General features: G+C 32.0%; 1 protein-coding gene across 1 annotated transcript; it reads right to left on the bottom strand.

Moving 5' to 3' along the window:
- Positions 1–235: 235 nt before the first annotated feature.
- On the bottom strand, positions 236–10,094 carry LOC121131812 (Cyclin-dependent kinase 4). The gene is made up of 6 exons (XM_040727202.2): positions 9,256–10,094; positions 5,837–6,105; positions 2,535–2,700; positions 2,246–2,381; positions 1,666–2,133; positions 236–785 (listed from the first exon to the last, which is right to left on the bottom strand). The coding sequence occupies exons 2-6, from the start codon at positions 6,090–6,092 to the stop codon at positions 696–698; spliced, it is 1,116 nt and encodes a 371-aa protein (XP_040583136.1). The 5' UTR covers positions 6,093–6,105; positions 9,256–10,094; the 3' UTR covers positions 236–695.
- Between the last annotated feature and the right edge of the window lie 10,846 nt (positions 10,095–20,940).

Raw genomic sequence — 20,940 nt, 5'->3', positions numbered from 1 at the left:
ATTACGTAATATGCACCACGTGGGTTCTTTGATTATAATAGTCAACACTTGCCCAGCATATTTGAAGTGAAATCCTCAAAAACAAAGTATATTTTTTTGTACATATAATTAAAAATTTACCCCAAACGGTAGGGGAACCTTTACTATGTACAATGGGTGGCCTGGTCGTCAAAGAAAGAGAGAGAAATGCAAATGGGACCTACCCCTAAGGAAAGGAAAAAACAAAATAAAAGCCTTTTCTATGTATTAAATATTTATTATTTCGATATAAAAATAATACTACTCAGAGCAGAGAGTAACAGAAAAATGGAATATATATTTTAATATATGAATACAAATGGTGAAAGAATAATTATATAATGATGATATGTAAAAGGGATAAAAGAGGAAAAGTAAGGAAGTAGGTAAGCTCGTGGAGTATAATGGGGCTTGGATCGGCATCAATAACCTACCTCGTAGGCTATTGATGCTCTGGCCGAGTAGGATATGTAAACGCACAGAACAAATAATTATTATAATATAGTAACAAAGTAATATAAACAGTCTGTAATAATAAGTGCGTCACATAGTTGGATCCCGGGGCTCGTTGCGAGGAGTAGAATTCCCATAACAATATTATTATTAATAATAATAATTAATATCTATCAATAATGAAGTCTTGATATAACCAATAATAATCAGAGTCTAATAAGTAATCAACAATCCTTGTCCACATCATTAAAGTAGGGGTGGACCAATGCATCAGAGACAGTTATCCTTTGATGTGGATTAAATCGAAGTGTTTTCTGAAAAAGAAGAATGAAAAAGTTGTTAAAAGAGATCCAGGTGCAAAATACAACAACAAGATGATGGTTGTTGTTTTAATCAAATATAGGATTATTATAATGGAAGGTTTATCAAGGAGCTGCTCAGAGGTGAAGAACTATTATCAGCAGCAGCACCTGCTCCGCTCCTTTTGTCCATAAACTTTTACGTGTGTACATCTAGCAGCAATTGGATACACTTTAATTGGACATCTAAGTATTAAATAAATGTATATACAAATATATGATGTAGAGTGTACACTCATCCCTCTCTTCTCATGATGATAAAGTATATAAATCATACATTAAATTACTACATTCCTTCAGTATAAACTAACTTCTTTCTTTCTTTAATATCTCTCTAATTTTTGTTTTATTTAATAAATAAAGCCATTAAGGCGGAAAATAGACATAATTATATTTTTATATCGTTATCATAACTAAATCATGTACATCGTTATACATACATAGACGGACGTACGCAAGAAAGTTCGTATAATTAAGATAATTTTCGGACAATTTCTTGGCTCGTGGCGTTCTAAATACATAGGCATCGGCTCTCAACGCAACCAGACCTCAAATTTATTAGTACATACTATGTACTACTAGTACTAACAGAATCGTCAATAATAAAAATGATATTAAATAAAGAAAAGGAGATCTCCAGAAAATAAAAAAATGAAAATTTTTGTGTTTTGAATTAATTTATAACTCCAGGCATTTCCCCCCCCCCTTTACAATGCGTATATTTTGTTAATTTAGAACGATGATTGTTAGTTACTCCTCTATCTACTCCTTCCTTCCCTATGTGTGCCATAACCATCATGATTATTATGTGCTTATACAATATATGAAGGATTACCTTTAAAAGATCCGCTCCTTCTTCGTCAATCTCAGGTACAATCTGACTCAAATCCCGAACAGAACGAGCTCGAAAATTGGATCGAGTCACAGCTGCATTCTCAGGCCATTCTTCTTCTTTTGGAGTTCCTATCACATCAAATATCCGGTTTAATTGATCCAGTTCATACTCTCCAGGAAAAATAGCCTTTTTGAGGATAAACAGCTCAGCAAAGATACACCCACAGGCCCATACGTCAACAGGAGTGGCATAAGAGAGTCCCATTAGGACTTCGGGACTCCTATACCACAAGGTTACTACAACGGAGGTAAGGAGGGAGTAAAAGTCGTAGATACGGGCGAGACCAAAGTCAGTTAATTTGACTTGACCTGATTTTGTAATAAGAAGGTTTTGAGGCTTGAGATCTCTATGAACGATACGATGAGAATGAAGGAAATCAACACCGTTAAAAATTTGCCAAATGAGATTCTGAAAATAAAAACAGACAATCAAATATTGGAATGAGATAATAAATAAATAGGTAAATTGAGAAATGAATTAAGGAAATACTTTGAGTGGTATCTAAAATTAAATCAATTACCTTTATTTTAGCAGGGGGTAATCCGGGACTTGGACATTTTTCAAGATAAGTGGCTAAATCTTGATGAACGTGCTCAAAAATTAAATGTAAGGACATTTCTCTTTCATATCTTTGTCCATGAGTAATATCCAGGAGTCTGCAAGAAATAAAATAAAAAGCGCATGAAACAAAAGGAATGATATGTGGCAGAGGATATCTTATCTACACTAATCTTTTAAAAGAAAAAAAACGTATTTTTTGCTTCCATCATTTAGTAAAAAGATAGATAAATGAATGTACGTATAATCACCTGACAATGTTTGGATGATCAAATCTCTCCAACTGTTTGAGAAGAGAGATTTCACGAAGGATTGCCATGGGAACCCCATCTTCAGTGAGGCAAAACTTCATTTTCTTTAAAGCAACAAAGCGTTCTTTCTGAGTATCACGAGCCAAATACACGGTACCATACGCTCCTAAAAAGTTCAATAAACACATAATATAAAATAAATCATATTTGATTCTATATCGATTCAATTCATCATTAAAAAAAAGAATGGAAAAAAAACAACAACCCAAACTTAATATAAATGTTTATCAGAAATTCCTTAACACAATAACACATTCAACAACATTGACCAATTATGAGTTCGATTCTTTATAACTTGGAGTAGTGGTATCTTCTAGTTGCAGCAGATGAACCATCGTGACATGAGGAAAATAAGATAATAAAGTACATCCTTCTCATCCAATAAGATTGAGAGAATCACAATCATATATGTATAAACTATTATAAAAAATTCTTATGAAAAAAAAAAGAAGTTGTTTTCTTGAAATGAAGAGAGAGAAATATTCGGTAAAAAAATAATAGTAGATAATGATTAACAAAGCATTAATAGAAGTTAGTGGTGCGGTAGTAGTCGATATATGTATGTACAAAAAAAAAAACAAAAAAACGAGCTCAGTGAGATCTGATAAAGATCTCTTTTTATTATTTTTGTGTTTCTTTCAGAGGCGCCTTTAAGTGAAGAGATATAAATTATATTATAGGTTATATTTTTTTGAGAGAGTAAACTCCTAATCGGGCCTAAGGAATTATTAATACAATAAAATAGAATTGATAGAACCAGGTTCACATACATAAGTACATACAGAGTGTGGAGGCAAATTTTTCCGGTAAGCAAAAACTCATAATTTTAGAGTAACAGATTTAAAAAAAATATATATATATATTTTTTTTTTTGTAAATTAATGAGGCTGCATGTTATTCGATATGGCCTCATTAGAAGCAATGACAGTCTCAATACGGTGCCTAAAGCAGGTTCATATTTAAGAAGCTTATCATCACAGTAGTTGGTACAGACATTTGAGACTTCAGGTAATACACATTTCTATGTGGAGTTGGATTTGTGATGCCCACAATGCACCAAAAAAATTAAGGTAGTTAAAATTGGGGGATGGCCCATGGACCCTGAACTCCACTTCTGCGTGAGCTCTGGACGTCCATTTGCCAAGATTTTCGGTATGCCGAATATTGCTGACGGGCTAGGTACTTTCATCTCAAACCATTTCCCCTGAAGGATATTTCGTATCAACATATAAATAAATGAGATTTATGTCGTGATTGGTTAGTGTGTTAAAACTCTAACCAAAATATTTCATATTTATTACTATAAAAAGTTTTTAATGGTTGTTTTTTATTTAAATAATGAGGTAATTATGACCCAAAATTTAAATAGATACATACTATCGATATCGAATGAGTTCGAACCAGAGACAAAATAGGTAATAAAATTAATATAGTAATAAAAATAAAGATAAACAACACGACAATGATTCGAAAGTAATAATTGCTATTCACTTCTCCATGATTAATTATCATTATCATGATGGATTATTCATGTTAGAAAATAATACTCAAAGGTTGACGAAAAAACATAGTTTTATATAAGAGCATAACTATATCATATTTATAACAGAAAACAACCATTTAATGCGTTTTAAGTAATAAACATTATATATTTTGATTTTAAAATTCTAAGGGAACATCATCTCTAACCAAAAATAAACAATAACGCCTATAAACATCCTTAATTTATCTATTAGAGCGAACTATTTTTGAAGCGAAATGGTATTATTGCAAAATGTCCCGAGGTAAAATAGCGAAAATACCGGTCACCATTATGGCCGGTCCTCCCATTGACCCCAACTATGTCAGCAATGTATTTTTGGTCTATATGTGATTGAACCAAGTCAAATACATGACGCCTTATTCTTCCTGTTTAGTGATGGATCGCTCTAAAAAAAACTAAAACGACTAGTCTTTTTAGTCCGCTCCAAATAAAATTTGTCAGTCATATGACTTGTCTTTATCGATCTTTTATAATAACTACAACAGCTGAAATGACGTTGTTACTAACTATGTACTTTCAGATATTCAGCACAACCTCTTTCAAGAAATAGCTAGAACTGAAGGGCTGACTGATAAACAGTAAAAAAAATCGGACTGATAAAAAAAAGTATAATAGGGGTAGGGGGGAGACAGATTAGGCAATCAATTCTAGGACAAGCCCAACACTACTCCTGTTCACTCATTGGGTGGCGATTCAAAACAAAAACTGCATCATCAAAACAAAGCGTATTTAAGACAGAATCACATGATTAAAAAAATCATGCCACATGTAACTCAAAAAATGCATTAAAATGCGAATAAATCAACCACCAAATTTGCTCCCACACCCTGTATGAAAGAAATTATCATAAATTTAAAAAAATAACAAATATGTTACTTCTACATTGTACATAGATAGTACCCACATTATGATAGTAGGTTAGGTTAAAAAAAAGTAGTATCCAAGTATGTAGAAACGAAGAGTTTTGAGATGAAGAGAAACGCATGTCTGATTCTTGTCAGTTCGATTATATATCTACACACAAAAAGTATGCTATCATGAAGATGACAAGAGTCAAACCATGGTACCTCATGTCTCCTTCTTGATGTGATATCAGTCGTCACCATCCCCGCCATTTCATTCCAATATAGGGAGCAACAATTAGGTGTAGTACATATGTATAAGTTCCTTACAGATGGTTTCCATTTGGAGGAGGGGTAAGGGATGAACTTGAGAAGAGGGGGAAATGTCATATTTAAGAACATATATTAACGGATTTATCTTTTTTAACAGTATAATTTATATTTAACCCAAGGCTTTGGTTCAATAGATATAAAAAGAAAGAAGGAAAATAAAAACCTATTTATTTTGAACTTCAACTGAGGTACTCGGTCCTAGTCCCCCCTCTTCAGCAGCAGCAGCTTCCTTCTACCATTTTGACTCTTCATAATTTAATGAAAATAATAAGTATAACAAAACACAAAGTGGAGCAATTTCCTCTCTACTTAATATGTGTATGACTATGTACTCTATCCAGAGAATGATGGTTCCCTCTTAGAAGGAGCAGCGCGTTTAGGAATTCATTTATAGCTTCGAGGAATTTTCCACGTAATTATTTTATGATAGCCTCATAAAATTTATGAAATATAAGTGTATATTATATGTAAGGGAATGACACCGTTTTGGGGGTAATTGACGACGTTCGAATGTATGTACGTACCTTTGCCTATCCTGTTAATTTCCTCATAGTGAGACGATCCTCGAAAAGCAGCAAAAAGAGCATTTGTTGAGCGAGGGGGGTGTCTTGCAGAGACTGTAGTACTACGTCGTGGTGGAGGGGTGGAAACGGGTGTAGCAGGGAGATGTGGGCCTACATCTGCGACAACGGACATGATTGATGGGGATTTGGGACGTTGATCCAATCGTGAGAGGTTTGGTGGTGCTAGGGGTTGTTGCGTTGAGAGCAGGCTACTCATTTCTATTCATACTCTGAAAATAAGACGTATTTACATTATTTAAAATACAGTTTAATATGTGATGTATAAAGAAGGGATCTGTGTAAAGAAAAAAATAAGTATAGCGATTAAAAAACAAAAGAGGTTTATGCTTGTGCTCTTTCTTCGTTTTATTCATTATAATAAGTCATGGATGTGTTAACATCCCCCTCTAAAAGAAGAATTCTTCCCAATCTTTGGTGCTACTTTTTATGTAGAAAATTCGCCACTTTAGAGTAGTCATTTATTTTCTCCCTCAAAAATCATATAACAAGTAGTTGATAATAACAATGGTCTTAATTCAGAATTACTATATGTCTCGCTCCTGCATTCTCCTTTGCTCTTATAAAAATAGTTTCTAAGTCTGTATCATAAAAGTTTGCAAATTTTCAAAATGGGGAGAAATAATTAATTACCGACATACATACTTTCTTAAATGTATGCTCACGAGGATTTGAACAATTTTCACATCCCCATGTTAAATTAGTGCTGTGTCAGTGCTTATTTATTTGGTCCTGTCCAGTCTTAGGACAGGTCCTTAAGACAGTCAGTACTAGAAATGATTAAAAAAGAAGAAATAAAGTTGAGTGACGTAATAAAGGAGGGAACTTAAAATGTTTTAGCACTAAACTGGACGGGACTCCAGTTCTAAGTAAGGACAGGCACAACACTATACATAATATATAGAGATATGATATTAAATTTATAATTTGAGTCCTCATATCAAATGTCATGAATTAAAAAAAAACATTCCAATGGAATGTTTCTCATGATGGAATACATTTTTGCAGCTGAAAGTAAGGTTGAGGCGAGACGTGGGGTCTTGTTCATAGATTTTTAGTCATGTTACAAGATTTATTTCAAGAGTGAATGAATTTGTATCCTTCTTCTTATTTATAAGAGATTTATTGAAGATTTAGAAACAATAATATATTAATGATAAAATATTATAATAAATTATCATCATTATAATTACCGTGGCTAATCCAAGATTTCCCTAACTCGAGTGTATCAAAAGTCAATTTCAAACGGTTTGAAATGGGGTAAAAAATAATGTAGGAACAGAGTATATAAAGACGCTATTAGTTACCAACGTCTATCCCTCTATATAAATTATTTCTACATTTAATATTTACACGAAAAAATAGGACACCCCCTTTAGGCATTCTGTACCTATAGAGTATATATAGTATCATCTCTCTCTGTGGTAGGTCCAACTTTACGCCCTCTACCACCTATGTATAACACAAAAAACCATGGTGACTTGAAACTTGTAATTAACCAAAAAAAAAAAAAAAAGTGAGAGACTAAATTTGTGTTTGACTACAATGAGTATAAAACAAAATAAACAATAGATGAAGGAAGGAAAGCTTTTTTTTTTTTTTTTCTTTCAAGTCCCAACTTTTTTCAGTTTGTTTGTTCGGATACACAGACGTGTTTGATGATGACGACGATAAGGAGGAATAATTACATACATATTTAATAAAAATACATGTCATGATAGCGACGAATCCAATGTTTGGTGAACAATTTAGAGCCCATTGATGATGACATTCATAGAAAAACAAATGATGTATATAGAGTTTCATTATCCCTCTAGAAAGTACAAAATAATCATCCCCACATGTAGAGAATTGACAAATACAATTCCTTGGTGATAAGGGGGACCATTCTTCCTCATTTATTTTATTTTCATTTTACGAGGAGGATAATAACAAGTGCTCAAAAGATTGAATACGTTTTCAATAATAGGTACATAGGAACAGGAAATCTTATGGTGGGGAGGAGAACGAAAATAACATGAACTCAACTGCCCTAAAGACTAGAATTTGAAAGAACGAACATTTATAGCAAATCACCTCAAGGAGAAGTTGAAACTTCACCACCGACTATCCCTCCCCCCTCTTCTGAGAGTCCGGCAAACATACATATAATTAAAAGTAAAAAGGTTAAAGAAAACATGGGGTACAAAAATTAGGGTAATCCAGAAAAACGTTAACAGTAAGTTTATTTTTGAAATGACGACAATTAAACTTCGTGAGTAACAGTTTTATTCAGAATGAAATCGCAGAAGATGAACCTGATGTCATGAAACTTCGACGAGCTAGAGAAAAAGTATTTGCCATTACCCTTATTTCCGTACACCCTGTATATTAAGAACAATGCACATATCTTGCAATAAATATTTATTTTTTCATTTATAACGGAATATAAAACGAACATATAAAATTTTTGCTGATGTATTCTATTATATAAGAGAGTAATTAAAAAAAGGGAAGAACCATTCAATGACGTCACAAGTGACCGATTTTACCTTATCTGAGGACTATCAACTGGGACTGGACTGAACCACGGTCCTAAATTAGGACCGACACAACTCTAGGGAAAAGAGGATATAAAAATAAATTTATTTTATCCTCTCAATAGATGGCGACACTTTTTTATGTTTAAAAATGTCCCTTCCTCGTCAACCCATTTTTTAAAAATAAATAACAGATTATATTTAAAATAGATGAGCTGATTGGCTACAAAAATACATCTTTCACCCCATAGATAAATGCATATCTCATTATTCCACTCCATACATAAAATATATGATCGAAGAACTTCTTTTAAGTAAAGCAATAAAAAAAGCAACCGAGTGATAAATGACTCTTACAAAGTATTAGAGGTCACTCATCTTACAAGGAAAAGCTTTTGGGTTTCAAACGTATTGTTAATAAATGCTTTGGAGTCCTTATCACCCCAAAATATGTTGACAAACAAGACATAGAAAGCTATTTATTGGTACAAACAGTACTTAGCACATCGTTGGGCTCAAATCCACTGTGGCACATCGTACAAAATCCATTAAGAAGCAAATGAATACTAAAAAACAAGAGAATTGTTATTTGACGAATCTTCGCGGTGAAGGGAAACAAACAAAACCCAGTGCCGGTACAGGAAGACAAGACAAAGGGTTCCTCCAATGATAATAATTATCAGGGTTTTCATCATTCAAAACAACTCTTACTAAATAATATCACTGTCAGTAATAAATAAAATAATTCGAAATATAAATTGTTATTCTTAAATTTGTACAAAATAAGCATTAACTTGTACAAAGTTTGTTAAATAAATAAATGCAGAAAAAGAAAGGACTTACTTGATTGGTTGATTGAGTTCGGATGGATTGAAAAGGTCCAAAAAAAGGCTCCAATAACAAATGATATGAATTCTTAGGAAACAGAAGAGACCTCCTCAGCTAAACTCCGTGGATGTCTGTCCTTTAACTGTTGCTACTACTAACGGACAACAATTATCAACGTGAAAAAAAAATTGAAAAAGAGAGGGAGAGAGAAAAAAGAGAGGGAGAAATAAACACGAAGGATTTTTTTCCCTATATATATTTTTTGAGCGCGCGCTCGCCATGTTGATTCCTATCTCCACTTCATCAAAACCACATTTTTTCCTTTGCGATAAAGTTTGTGTCTCATTTTCCTATTTATTTTTTCACGGAGATATCACAACAAGGATTTATTTACAAGGAACAGTACGAGTACGCATTTAATAGAGGTGCTTCTTCTATTATTAATAATATTATTATCTTGAGAAATTTTGTTGCCGATTTTTCAAATGTATATTACAAATAAAAAAAAGCGGGGTTTTGTTGCAGCTGATTCCATAAAGGGGCAGATGGTTTCTTTCTTTCCTTTATTGCAGCTGTCCCATATTCTTTTTTCTCTTTTTTTAGGGATGCTCATCGCTTATAAATAATAGGGATTAAAATGTATGTATATTGGGGTGGTTTGAGTATTGCAAGAGAAGAGACTCATCACTAATTATATCCTTTTCTTTTCCCAGAAAATACGTTGTTTTATTTTTTTAAAGTATGACACTAGAAAGAACCACTTTTAGTTTTATTAGTTTGAAAGGGAACAACGTGGTTCCTAGATGTCGCTTCTTCGACAGAATCATCTTCCCCATTCCTTGTTCCCAATGACTGTTAATATATTTGTTTTAAAATATTGTGTGATACACTGCTGCTGATAAGGATTTCAAGCCTTTGTTTAATTCCCATGAAAACGCTACTACGAACTACTAATGTGTCAGGTGTGGGGTGTGCTACAAATTCTATGTACCAACTGTTGGAAGTAGCATTTTTTTAAATAATAGTATGATTAGATGATTATAAAGGTTGATAATATATAAGTTAATATAGGTCATCAATGTACGACTATTATAAAACAATGTGTGTAGCTTGTAATCATTAGGGTATTGGCTTTTTATCTTTTAAGGTAGGTACAGTATTGGAGGAGAGGAAGCTCGATCAATGGAGTCCTACTATTTGTATGTCCCCAAAGGAACCTACTTCTCTTGACATACGACTTATAATTAAGGGGACATCCACAACGATTCCAGTAGTTTCTAACAACAAATACGATTATTATTAAGTTCATACCACATGGAATTCAGTCTCCTGTAAAATAGGGTGACCCATCGTCTCTTTGTCGGTGACTTTTGTATATATTAATGAAACGTCCGGTGTTTTGTGTGACAAATGGTAGAAGATTGACTAAAAATAAAAGTAAAAATATAAATAAATAAATATACTAATAAAAAACAAAATTCAAAATAAATTTTCCAAAAACAAAACAAGAATGAAAATTTATTCTTGAATTTTATTAATTTGAAAATGATAAAATTCAAAACTTATAATAGACATTCATAGCTTTTTTTATGGAAATCAAAACATGGTCACCCCACTAAAAAATATCTTACTGAATAACAAAGATATTGTTTGGTGCTTGGGTAACAGATTCATTTCTTAAGTGGGGGTTAAAATATGTAAAAATAATATCACATTTAGATCGCAACATATGTATTTACTAAAATGTATAATTGTCCTTATAAAGAGTGGTAGGAGACATTGGTCCCTCTATTTTGAGGCCTATAATCAATGGGGGCTTAGGAGGAGGCAATCCCTCTTTGCTCTGCATTTATTTTCTTTAAAAAAAAGATAATATAATTTTTTATAAATGTAATATTACGTAGTTAAGTAAAATAACTCCGTATTATTTTTGGAATAGAGTTCTAGATTACAAAACAAAATATATTTTCTTTCATTAATTATTATCAGGTAGAGCGGGGGTTTAAATGTTCATAAACAATTATTTTGATATAATATTCAGAGGAAAAAATATATTTCTTGAAAAGACTTTGACCGTCTTCATAAAATCTTCGCAACATTCGAAGAAGAACATCAATATGATTGATTTTTTAAGTAAAATACATGCATTAATAAATAAAAAAATACTTCCTTTAATATTCTGTTTTTTAAATAAGGTCATTGGAAAAAAAGGATTTAAAAAAAAGAACTTTGTGTAGTAAATTTAATACGCAGGATTTGCTTTGGTAATTTCTTTTAAAAAACACAATTTTTGTGTTTTTATTAAATTAAATATAATTTTTGATCTTTTTTTTTTAGAATTCTCGGATTTGGGATTCTCGTTGAAATGAGTTTTTTATTGTTTAAGAAAAAATATTAAGGTTTCTTAAGTTTTATTAAAATATTAGCTAGTTGCCGATTACTTGTTAATGAATTAATATCGCCGAAACAGCCATAAATTGAATAAGCGTAATAGATTTTCCTATAAATAGAATTAAACTAATGTTTTTTCTCTGCCTGCCTTGCAAAGTCAAGTAAAAATCCTTTTTACCTTTATAAATATCTTTCTTTATGTTTCTAGCTCTAACAGTCCCAAAGACCCACTGTCTTAAGAACCAGTCCTGAGAGTGAACTGGACCGTACCGAATAAATTATGACCGACATAAGACTAAGTAGGTTTTGTCTATTAAAAGTAGAGTGGTTGACTAGTTAAGAAATGTCGGAATTACTTTTAAAAAATATAATAGTTTATTCTTTAAAATCCAAATATTCAACATTTCATTGGTTGAAGATTGGGTGCTTTATTTTGAGAGGAAATAATTTTTGTTCCCATTTCAATAGTTTTCAAATGTCCTACAATGTCATATATTATAATCAATTAGACAAAAAGCATAATTACATTTGTTAGTGGCTCAAAGGAGCCACGGGAGTGCAATCAGTAAGATCTTCAAAATCATTTCACCTTAAATTTATTTTCATGAGGTTAATAAAATACCTCAGGCCGTTGGAACCAATTTTGGAAATGGGATGGGGTGAAAAATAAGAAAATGGGCAAAACATCCGTAGGAGGTGGACTGGAAGGGCTGTAGTCTCCCCTACCACAAATTAATAAATTTTTGCTTTTTACTAGAAAAATTAATTTAATTTTTCAAATTTTTTCTAAAATATTTAATTTTCTGTAAATAGCTGTGGATTTTGAAATTTCCTGTAAATAGCTGTGGATTTTTGAAATTTCCTGCAAAAAATTTATTATTTGAAATTTTCCTATAAAAAATGTAATATTGGAAATTTTTTTGGAAAAAAAAAAATAGTTTTATGTAAACAACTGTGGATTTTTGAAATGTTTCTATTAAAAACTAATTTTTAAATTTTGGTTTTCCAAAAATTAAAATTTTTATTTTTTGGATTTTTTTGAAAAAAATCCAAAGACCAAGCCCCCAAAAATATAATCCTCCGGACGCCCCTGATGGGGTGCTTGCCCTATAAGCCCTACTGCTATGAACAGGCTTGTAAACGTTTCGCTATTTTGGCGTTCTGTTCAATTTTTCTTTTTTCGTTCAGCGTGTAGCCATTATTTTCGTTCTGTTCAGCGTTCCAATTATAACGTAGTAGTAGGCTTGTAGAGTATACATACATACACTAACGCACTCGTTAAATGAAGCTCTACAGTTTTTGAGGCATAAAAAAGTCGGATACTCAAAATAAAATTGCTAAATTAAATTGAATGTAGAAAAGACTAGAACGCTTTCATGTATATCTGGGGTCCAAATCTTTTTTTTTTTTTGTCTAAAATGTCTATGGGAATTATAAAAAAAATCAAACCTTAGTTCAAAACACTAATAGCCGACTAAAAATTATAATATTGTATTTTCACAGAAGTAAAATAGCTATGTACTCTGTGATTCATATCGATCTCCTCTTAATCATGTATGTAAGTATATATGAATTAAGTCATAATTAATTATTAAAATATATTATATATAACTTATGACCAACTCTTAATAGTACTGAGTCATTGTAATAATATTGCATATTTGTAGCACGTCAACCCAAAAGGAAGCTAGAATATGTAATGTATTCCATATTTCCTTCCCCCTTGTTCTTATCTTCTTGTATTTTCTTTTATGTATTAAAGTACTGTATTTTACATAGTATAAATAGTCGTGTATTTTGTAAATTAATTCGAGTATGGTTTTGTATTATAAAGAATACACATGATCTTTTAAATAAGTGTTATATTATTCCTCCACGTGATTTCCTCTCCTAATGTCTCTCGGTCATCAGGATCTCTCCAACTATAAATAAGTTTGTGTCTCTCCCTCGTCAAGACACAACAGAATAGTTTTTCTCAAAATTGAACATAGAATACATTTTCTAACAAATTATAGTTCATTTCAATGAACAAATGATTCTGATTAATCCTTTGGAGGCGACATTGAAAAAAGCCAAGGATAATAGAAATACTATTACCCTTGATTGCAACCAGTTATGTTAAACATATTATCTAACTCAAATACCCACTCTATATGAAGTACTTTAAATCATACTTTTTAAGTACGAAAAATTACAGCCAAAAATAAAAAACAAAGGGCGTGAGAATGTGTTCCATTGAGTATAAGATAAATTAAATTGTTACTGTGTAAAAGGGACATAAATAATAATTATGTACTTTTTAGAGTGGTTAATTCACATTGAATATTAATGTTATTCAATATTATATTAATATCAGGGGTGTCTGGAAGGGTGGAGTCTTTAGATCCGTCGCCAATTAAAAAACTACCCCTGAATTTACATTGTCGTGTTTCTAGGATACTTATCACGTGGACAAATACACCCATTCAAAATTTTCACCTATTGGAACGGAACGCTAAAATCTCATTTTTTACGTTCAGTGTACATAGATCAAAAATAAAAAATTCGTTCCTTTCAGCGTTCCGTTCATTGAACGCACGTTCCATGGAACGCCGTTCACAAGCCTGGCTATGCAGTATAATATTGTACTTAGTAGTGTAAGACAGTATAATGATACAAGGCCCCTAGGCATATGGGGCCTCTAACAAGTGTCGATTTTAGAAGGAGGGTTTCCAGAAAGTGGCGCTGGAATCATAGGAGCCAAAGGGTTATTGCTCCCTCCCCACTTTTGAGACTTTTTATATTAATAAAAAATCTTTGTCTTGCCTACAAAAGTTTAAACGTCAAAATCTTCGATTTTTTTTTTTTTTTCAATTTAAAGGTAATTTGTTTAAATCCTATTTAACTAATTAAAGGATTTTTTTTTGTCCATTTAAAACAAAAAGTTTTTAGTTAAAATATCTATTCATAAAAAGGCAAAAACTTAATATTGAACTTAACATTAAATTAATGTCAATGATTTTCTTCAAAATAAATAAGCTCCAGAAATGGATACGAGCTATTCGACCAAAGGATTTTCCACCTTCTCCTATTTCCGTCCTATGTTCAGAATACTTTTTGCCCGATGACTTCTTGGATAGACAAGAATATATAATTATGAAAAAGTTACCGTTTAATGCTGTACCTTATAGTTTATAATTATAATTTACACTTCGTTCTCTATAATTAGATTAAAAAAAGAATAAATAAAGGCGAGTGACGTCATCAAGGACTTGACTTTATCAGTCTTAGGACCGAACTTGACTGGACCAAGACTTAACAGGATGGGACTAGAATCTTCAGTTGTCAAAAGGGATCGACAAAACACTAACTATACTCCAACTTTCAATTTCATTACATAGGTACCTAAAAATAGGGATTAAGAAATTGATTCGGCGTTACATTTGAACCCAAATTGGGTACTATCTGGTCAGGGCCTTAAATGAGGCAATAAGGGATTCAAAATTAAGTTGTAGATTTCATTCATTCAGTTAAGGTGGTTTTATTTTCGTTCAATCTAATTTTAGTGGTGAATTTTGTACTTCAAGTCATTTTCTTTTAAATCTAGCAAAGAAGAAAGAAATATCATAGGAATCAATTGTTCTTTTTTCCCTTTTTGGTTGAAGGATCCCAAAATTTTGATGTCCCGTCCAAAATGTTCAGGACGCCTTCAAATTGGACGCATCTAGAGTTGTTGAAAATATGACCTGTCAGTATACTAAAAATAGAAACCGAAAATCAACATGGTAATCATGAAAATTTGAGGAGTGTTTAGGAGGAGAGCATCTTAGCTTTCATGACGTTTCATTAAATTAACTACGAGTAGCTAATTGATTAAGCAAATAAACATAAATCTCACTCCGTATTATAACATTTACATATTGCTGGAATTACTCAGATGACAATCCTCAATTCTACTCTGAGCCCAACAAGGAGTAAAATTCTAAATTCACTTTTTCTATAGAGATATCCTTCTCTCTGTCTCTCCCTTCTTCTTTTCTGCCTCTGTTTCTATCTACATCCCTCTCTCTTTTATTTTACCTTTGTTTCTATTCCCCTCTATTCACCCCTGCAACCCGCGTAGCCTCTGCTAGTAAAAAACGAGGGTGGTAACGACCTAACAAAGATACAAGATATTTTTTCTGAATTTTCATTTTCAACATGGTCTCCTTATACTCCTATATACTTGTCCCAGCGATGCTCAAATCTCTGTAACCCGTTCTAATAGTACTTGGCGTTTTTCTCTGAAAAATAATTGATTACGAGACACTTTTTGCTTTCAGCTCAATTACTCCGAGTTGGATTGACATAGACGCGTCAATTTCAAAACAATAAGGTTTTATAGGTCTACAATTGTTTGAATCTATTTAAAGGTTACACTTTAAAAAAAAAAAATAATAATAAGAGCTTCATACTCAATTTTCTCCATTTTTACAAAAAAAAAATCACATCAACTCACTCAAACGACTCTAACATAAAAACAACAGTGCGTACAAAATGTCTGAAACATTGCTGAGTAATTGTCAATAGACGCTAGATATATGTGACTAGCTCTAATTTACGAGTGATGCCATCTTCACATTGAGGTTGGAAACTTTTCAGACCCTCCTTGCATATATAATCTCACAATTTTCTAGTCACATCTTCCAACTAAATAGGTACATGACGTACACAAATCAATGTGCCACCCATTTTTGTCAGATGATAATCTTGTAATCAAATTAACAACGAAAAATTTATTGAAAATAAAAAAAAAGAGTTATTTCCTGGCACTCTGCCACATCTAACATAAAAAAAATAATATAATTTTTTTCATCTCTTACGACCTGTGAAATATTTCAGATATGACCAAAAGGGATTCACCATTATTCCTGTACCTATGTATGTATCGTACATACATATTTAAAGACCATAATTTTTCCATAAATACATACATATGAGTACAATGACAAAGGTCACTTGAAAATGCCTAAGATTCCACCGTCACATAAAAATAAATCAAAGGCAATGACACAGAGTCATCATTTTAGATTAAAACCTAATTGTTCATGACTCTCCTCCAAGACCAGTGTGGACATTTGATATTAACAATGAAGAAGCACCTTAAAGTTATGTTATATGTACATATATTCTTCTTAAAGAGCCATAAAAAGTTAGTTTACTACTTTTTTAAGAGGATTTTTGGAAATCCTTTTGAATATTATAGTCTATGGTATGTTGCTGTACACACGTTCAACTATAAATAGGTGCGAGGGTAACAAAGCTTTGGTAACTAATTTATTAATTTAGACACATATATGAACTAGAATGGGCACTTGGTAGAGTGCAAAACCTCCACCTAAAAACAAATTGAGTTATGGATCTCAATATGTTCCAAAATTGTTGTCGATTATGCATTTTTAATTAACGTTTTGTGTTATCTTGATCTCAATTTAATGGCCTCTTACTGCGACAATAAATAATCATTGCACTCAGTTTGATGAAAATAGATTTGTAACTTTTGCCGTAATCCGGCTGACTGACAAAAAAGTTAACTAGAAGGGGTACTCGGTAGAGCGCAAAATTCTGCCTATATCATTTTTACTTAATTTGATTTTTTGCTATATAAAGAAGCATCTTTATTAAATTTACATAAGGACACCAATTTGAGCTCTATACCTAAGTTATGGTCGATGATGCATTTTTACTTAACATTTTGTGTTACCTTGACCTCATCCTGGTGTTTAACAAACAAGGGGAAAAACTTAATATTATTTTTCATATCATCACTCAAGTTGTATAAAATATCAACAGAGTAATCTTGACCAGTTGAAGAATTTTATATACGAGAGCAGCTTAGTTGTCATGCCGTTCTTTTAGATCAGCTGCAAGTAGCTGCGAGATGAAGATTATAGCGTGTGTTTATAGGAGATAGAGAGTAGCAATAAGAATATGTTGTGCAGTTATAATTGTAAGTCCTTGTTGGACTTAAGATTGGAAATGAGGCTCGACATCAGAGTCAATCTTACCTATGGACTTGTTTATTTCCTTCTCTCCCTTGTAACAAATGATTATATCTGATCTAAAGTAACGTATTGACAGCTGTGCAGTAAGCTGTTCTCCTCAAAAACATTCTTCCAATTATCGGGGTTATCATATTGATTTGTGGTTCCTTTTTTTTAACATGCACAAAATGCTCCTGGGTAGCATCAATACTTATAAATCCCCAACAAATCCTTAGCTTTACTCTCCGCCATTCATGAGCACACATGGATCATGGATAAACTTCGAATTTAGATGTTCTCTCCTCAAATATTAATGAATAATAATAACAGCTTTGGACATTTAAAAAAAATTATCTGGAGAATACCAAAAAAGAAAAAAAACTTCCCCACGCATTACGATTTAGGTTTACCATTATCATATTTCAGTTCTATGAAATAATTATTAGCATACATCTAACAAAGCGTTTTAGACAACAAAATCTTCATGAATGCAATTTACAATAGTTATTTGAGATGCATTAAGGTCATTCATCGATTTTTATTCATCATGATATCTACTGACTCGATAAACTTGTAATTTCATATTTTGTTAGAGGATCCATCTCTTCGATCAGTCTCTCCTTTCTAAACCTTTCATATGATTATGCTGATTTGGTTTATGAATCAGATCCGATCTCCAAATCACTCATTTCTTATAGTCTTGATCTAAGAAGATGTCTTTGGTCTCAGAAACAAGACAGCAAAAATCTCTGGGAGGGATAGCTATTGATAACAACTGCTGATAGTCTAGAGGGACTGTTTAACATCCGGCACGCCTTGTCTGCATATGTACTGCACGGCAAAACTCAATAAGATTTTAAACGATAGTAATGGCATAAAAAATTATTAAATGTGAAAAATCTAAGCTCAAAGGAAAGTGTATATCACAAAAAAATGATTGCCAAAGAGAGAAAATTGAGTTTTTCAACAAAAATTCGACTTCCTTGTAGTGTTTAAAATTTGAAATCCGATGAGGCTTTGATTGGATAGAGGGGGCCTAGTGAATATTCTTGTACATCAAACAGTCCCTTTAAGGACAGTTAAATATGGAAGGTTTCATCATTGTTATAATTTGAAAACTAGTTAATTTTGCTTAGAAGGACTTTTCTAATTAAAACTATCTAACGCATAAATATCCAGATATTCAAACGCTCGAATAGTGAACACTGTTGACCTCGTACATAGAAACAGGGCATTTATATGTATATTTGAAACCTCCAGACATTGTTTTTCAAAATCATCCTTTCAATATTGATGATGATAGTATTGATAACAATAAAAGATTTCAATCACTTTAAAAATGTTTTGTATTTTTCTTTCAAATAATGTGATCATTGTTTTAAGACAAAAACATTTAATACTTTAATAACTTGAAAGATTTACATGTCTTTACTTTTAGAGAGTTCCAATTATCTACTCTGAAGGATCTTATGTACATCTACAACAGCTATGAATAAATCTCCGACTGGACCCATCAAACAAAAATATTTCTTAATTGATCTTTAATACATGAGGAATATCTTATTTGTTAGTGATTTTAAAAGATAAATAATTCATTTTTACATTAAAAATCAGATTTCGGACTCACTGGTTTGAGCTCCGTTTTTGGGGAGAGGGATATTTACCCCAGGCCCACTCTTGATTGGGGCCTCCGCGCTGGATATTTGTGTCAAGTTTTAATCTGTAATAATAAAGGAAAGTTTGTCTGTTTTTTGTATGTATTCTTTCCGTAAAGTCATTTTTGAGTGTATTTTAGGACTCCATAGATACTTGATCTAAGGAAAAATATCTATTGAGGAAAGTATGATATGTAACAAGGAGTGTGTGTAACTAAAGCTTATATCTGATTGTAGCTGTTCTCCTCCAAAACATTATTCAAATTGTCAGGGTTACCATGTTGATCTTCGGGTTATTTCCTTTAACATGCCCAAAAAACACACAATTAAAAAAAATAATTCAATGTGTTATTATCATCTTTTAATTTTTAAGGAGATAACTTTAAAATATTGAGTAACTAGGAGTGAGTGTGCTCCTGAAAAACCGAGAGTAACATTGAGGTCCTCTATATTATTAAATCAATTTTTATCTGTTTGTTGACGTATAATAACTCCGGCAAAAGCCAGACACTAGTTATAGATAATTAAACTATTCTAAGAGTAAATGTAATTCGATAAAATATACATAGAGTTTATTAAAAAGGTCCGTCTGAGAAAATATTTAAATTTCAAAAAAGGCAATTGATAACAAATAGAAAGATCTCTGCTTTAAAAGAACAAATTTAAATAAATACGATAAAAAAAAGGATTCTAAAGATTAATCTTTGCCCAACCCCTCTCATCCTAAAACCGACTCGTCCATTATTAGAAGTCCAAGTAGAGTTCAAAATCTTTGCTCAAATGGCAAGCCCTTTGTATCCAGTTCAGTTCAAGTCTTCAAATTTATTTCGAGATCATTTAAAGTCAATAAAAATTATTTATGTATTTGTTTATTAGTGTCACAAGGCTTTTCTTAAGTCCAGTATAAATTAGTTATAATAATTTAAAATTAATGGTCACAACCAAATCTCAATTGTTAAATGTGTAGATATCATCCATCCTTCATATTTTTCTAATTTATCGGACTTTAATTATTGTTTTTCTCCCAATAAAATGCACTTTGAAGAGTAGTTTAAAAATATATATTATATTGATCATGAAAAGGAGTGTTAACTTATTTAATGGTGTACCCCTAACCAGATTTGAAAAACTGAAGGTCTGGACCAAATTATTATAACTGAAATCATCCACATCTTTAGATAAACTACTTTCTTCAACGGGATATGTGGGCGTATTGATAAATTAAGGGAAAATTAATGTGGGTCGGATCTAGTGCATCCATTTCTAGAGGACGCATTAATACGCGAATCGAAGGATAGGGACTTGGATCCGAACAAACATTGAGGCTGTATGGAAAGTGCTGAATTTGTCTTGATTTACAAGATGGAGGGAAAAGCAGTGATTTTTGGGCTATGATGATCAAGGGTGATTTGAAAAAAGAAACTAGACATGATCTTATTGACAGATTATTTATGGGACCATGGAGTTATTGGGGTGATGAAAAAATGTGATCAATACTGGAAAACGATAAGTAGGTCGTGGAAGTCTATTATGAATAAAATTCTACAAACCATGAGCTCTAACGAACCTCTGAACTTTAATCCGAGGTTGAGAAGTCGGGATGAGTTCTTCGGGGAAAGAAGACTAACTTCTGTTGGCCAATATCTATCCTG

This window comes from Lepeophtheirus salmonis, chromosome 1 (assembly GCF_016086655.4).
Source record: "Lepeophtheirus salmonis chromosome 1, UVic_Lsal_1.4, whole genome shotgun sequence".
NCBI classification, from domain to species: domain Eukaryota; kingdom Metazoa; phylum Arthropoda; class Copepoda; order Siphonostomatoida; family Caligidae; genus Lepeophtheirus; species Lepeophtheirus salmonis.
Note: the sequence above shows the minus strand (reverse complement) of the source record. Positions and strands in the feature narration are given on the sequence as shown.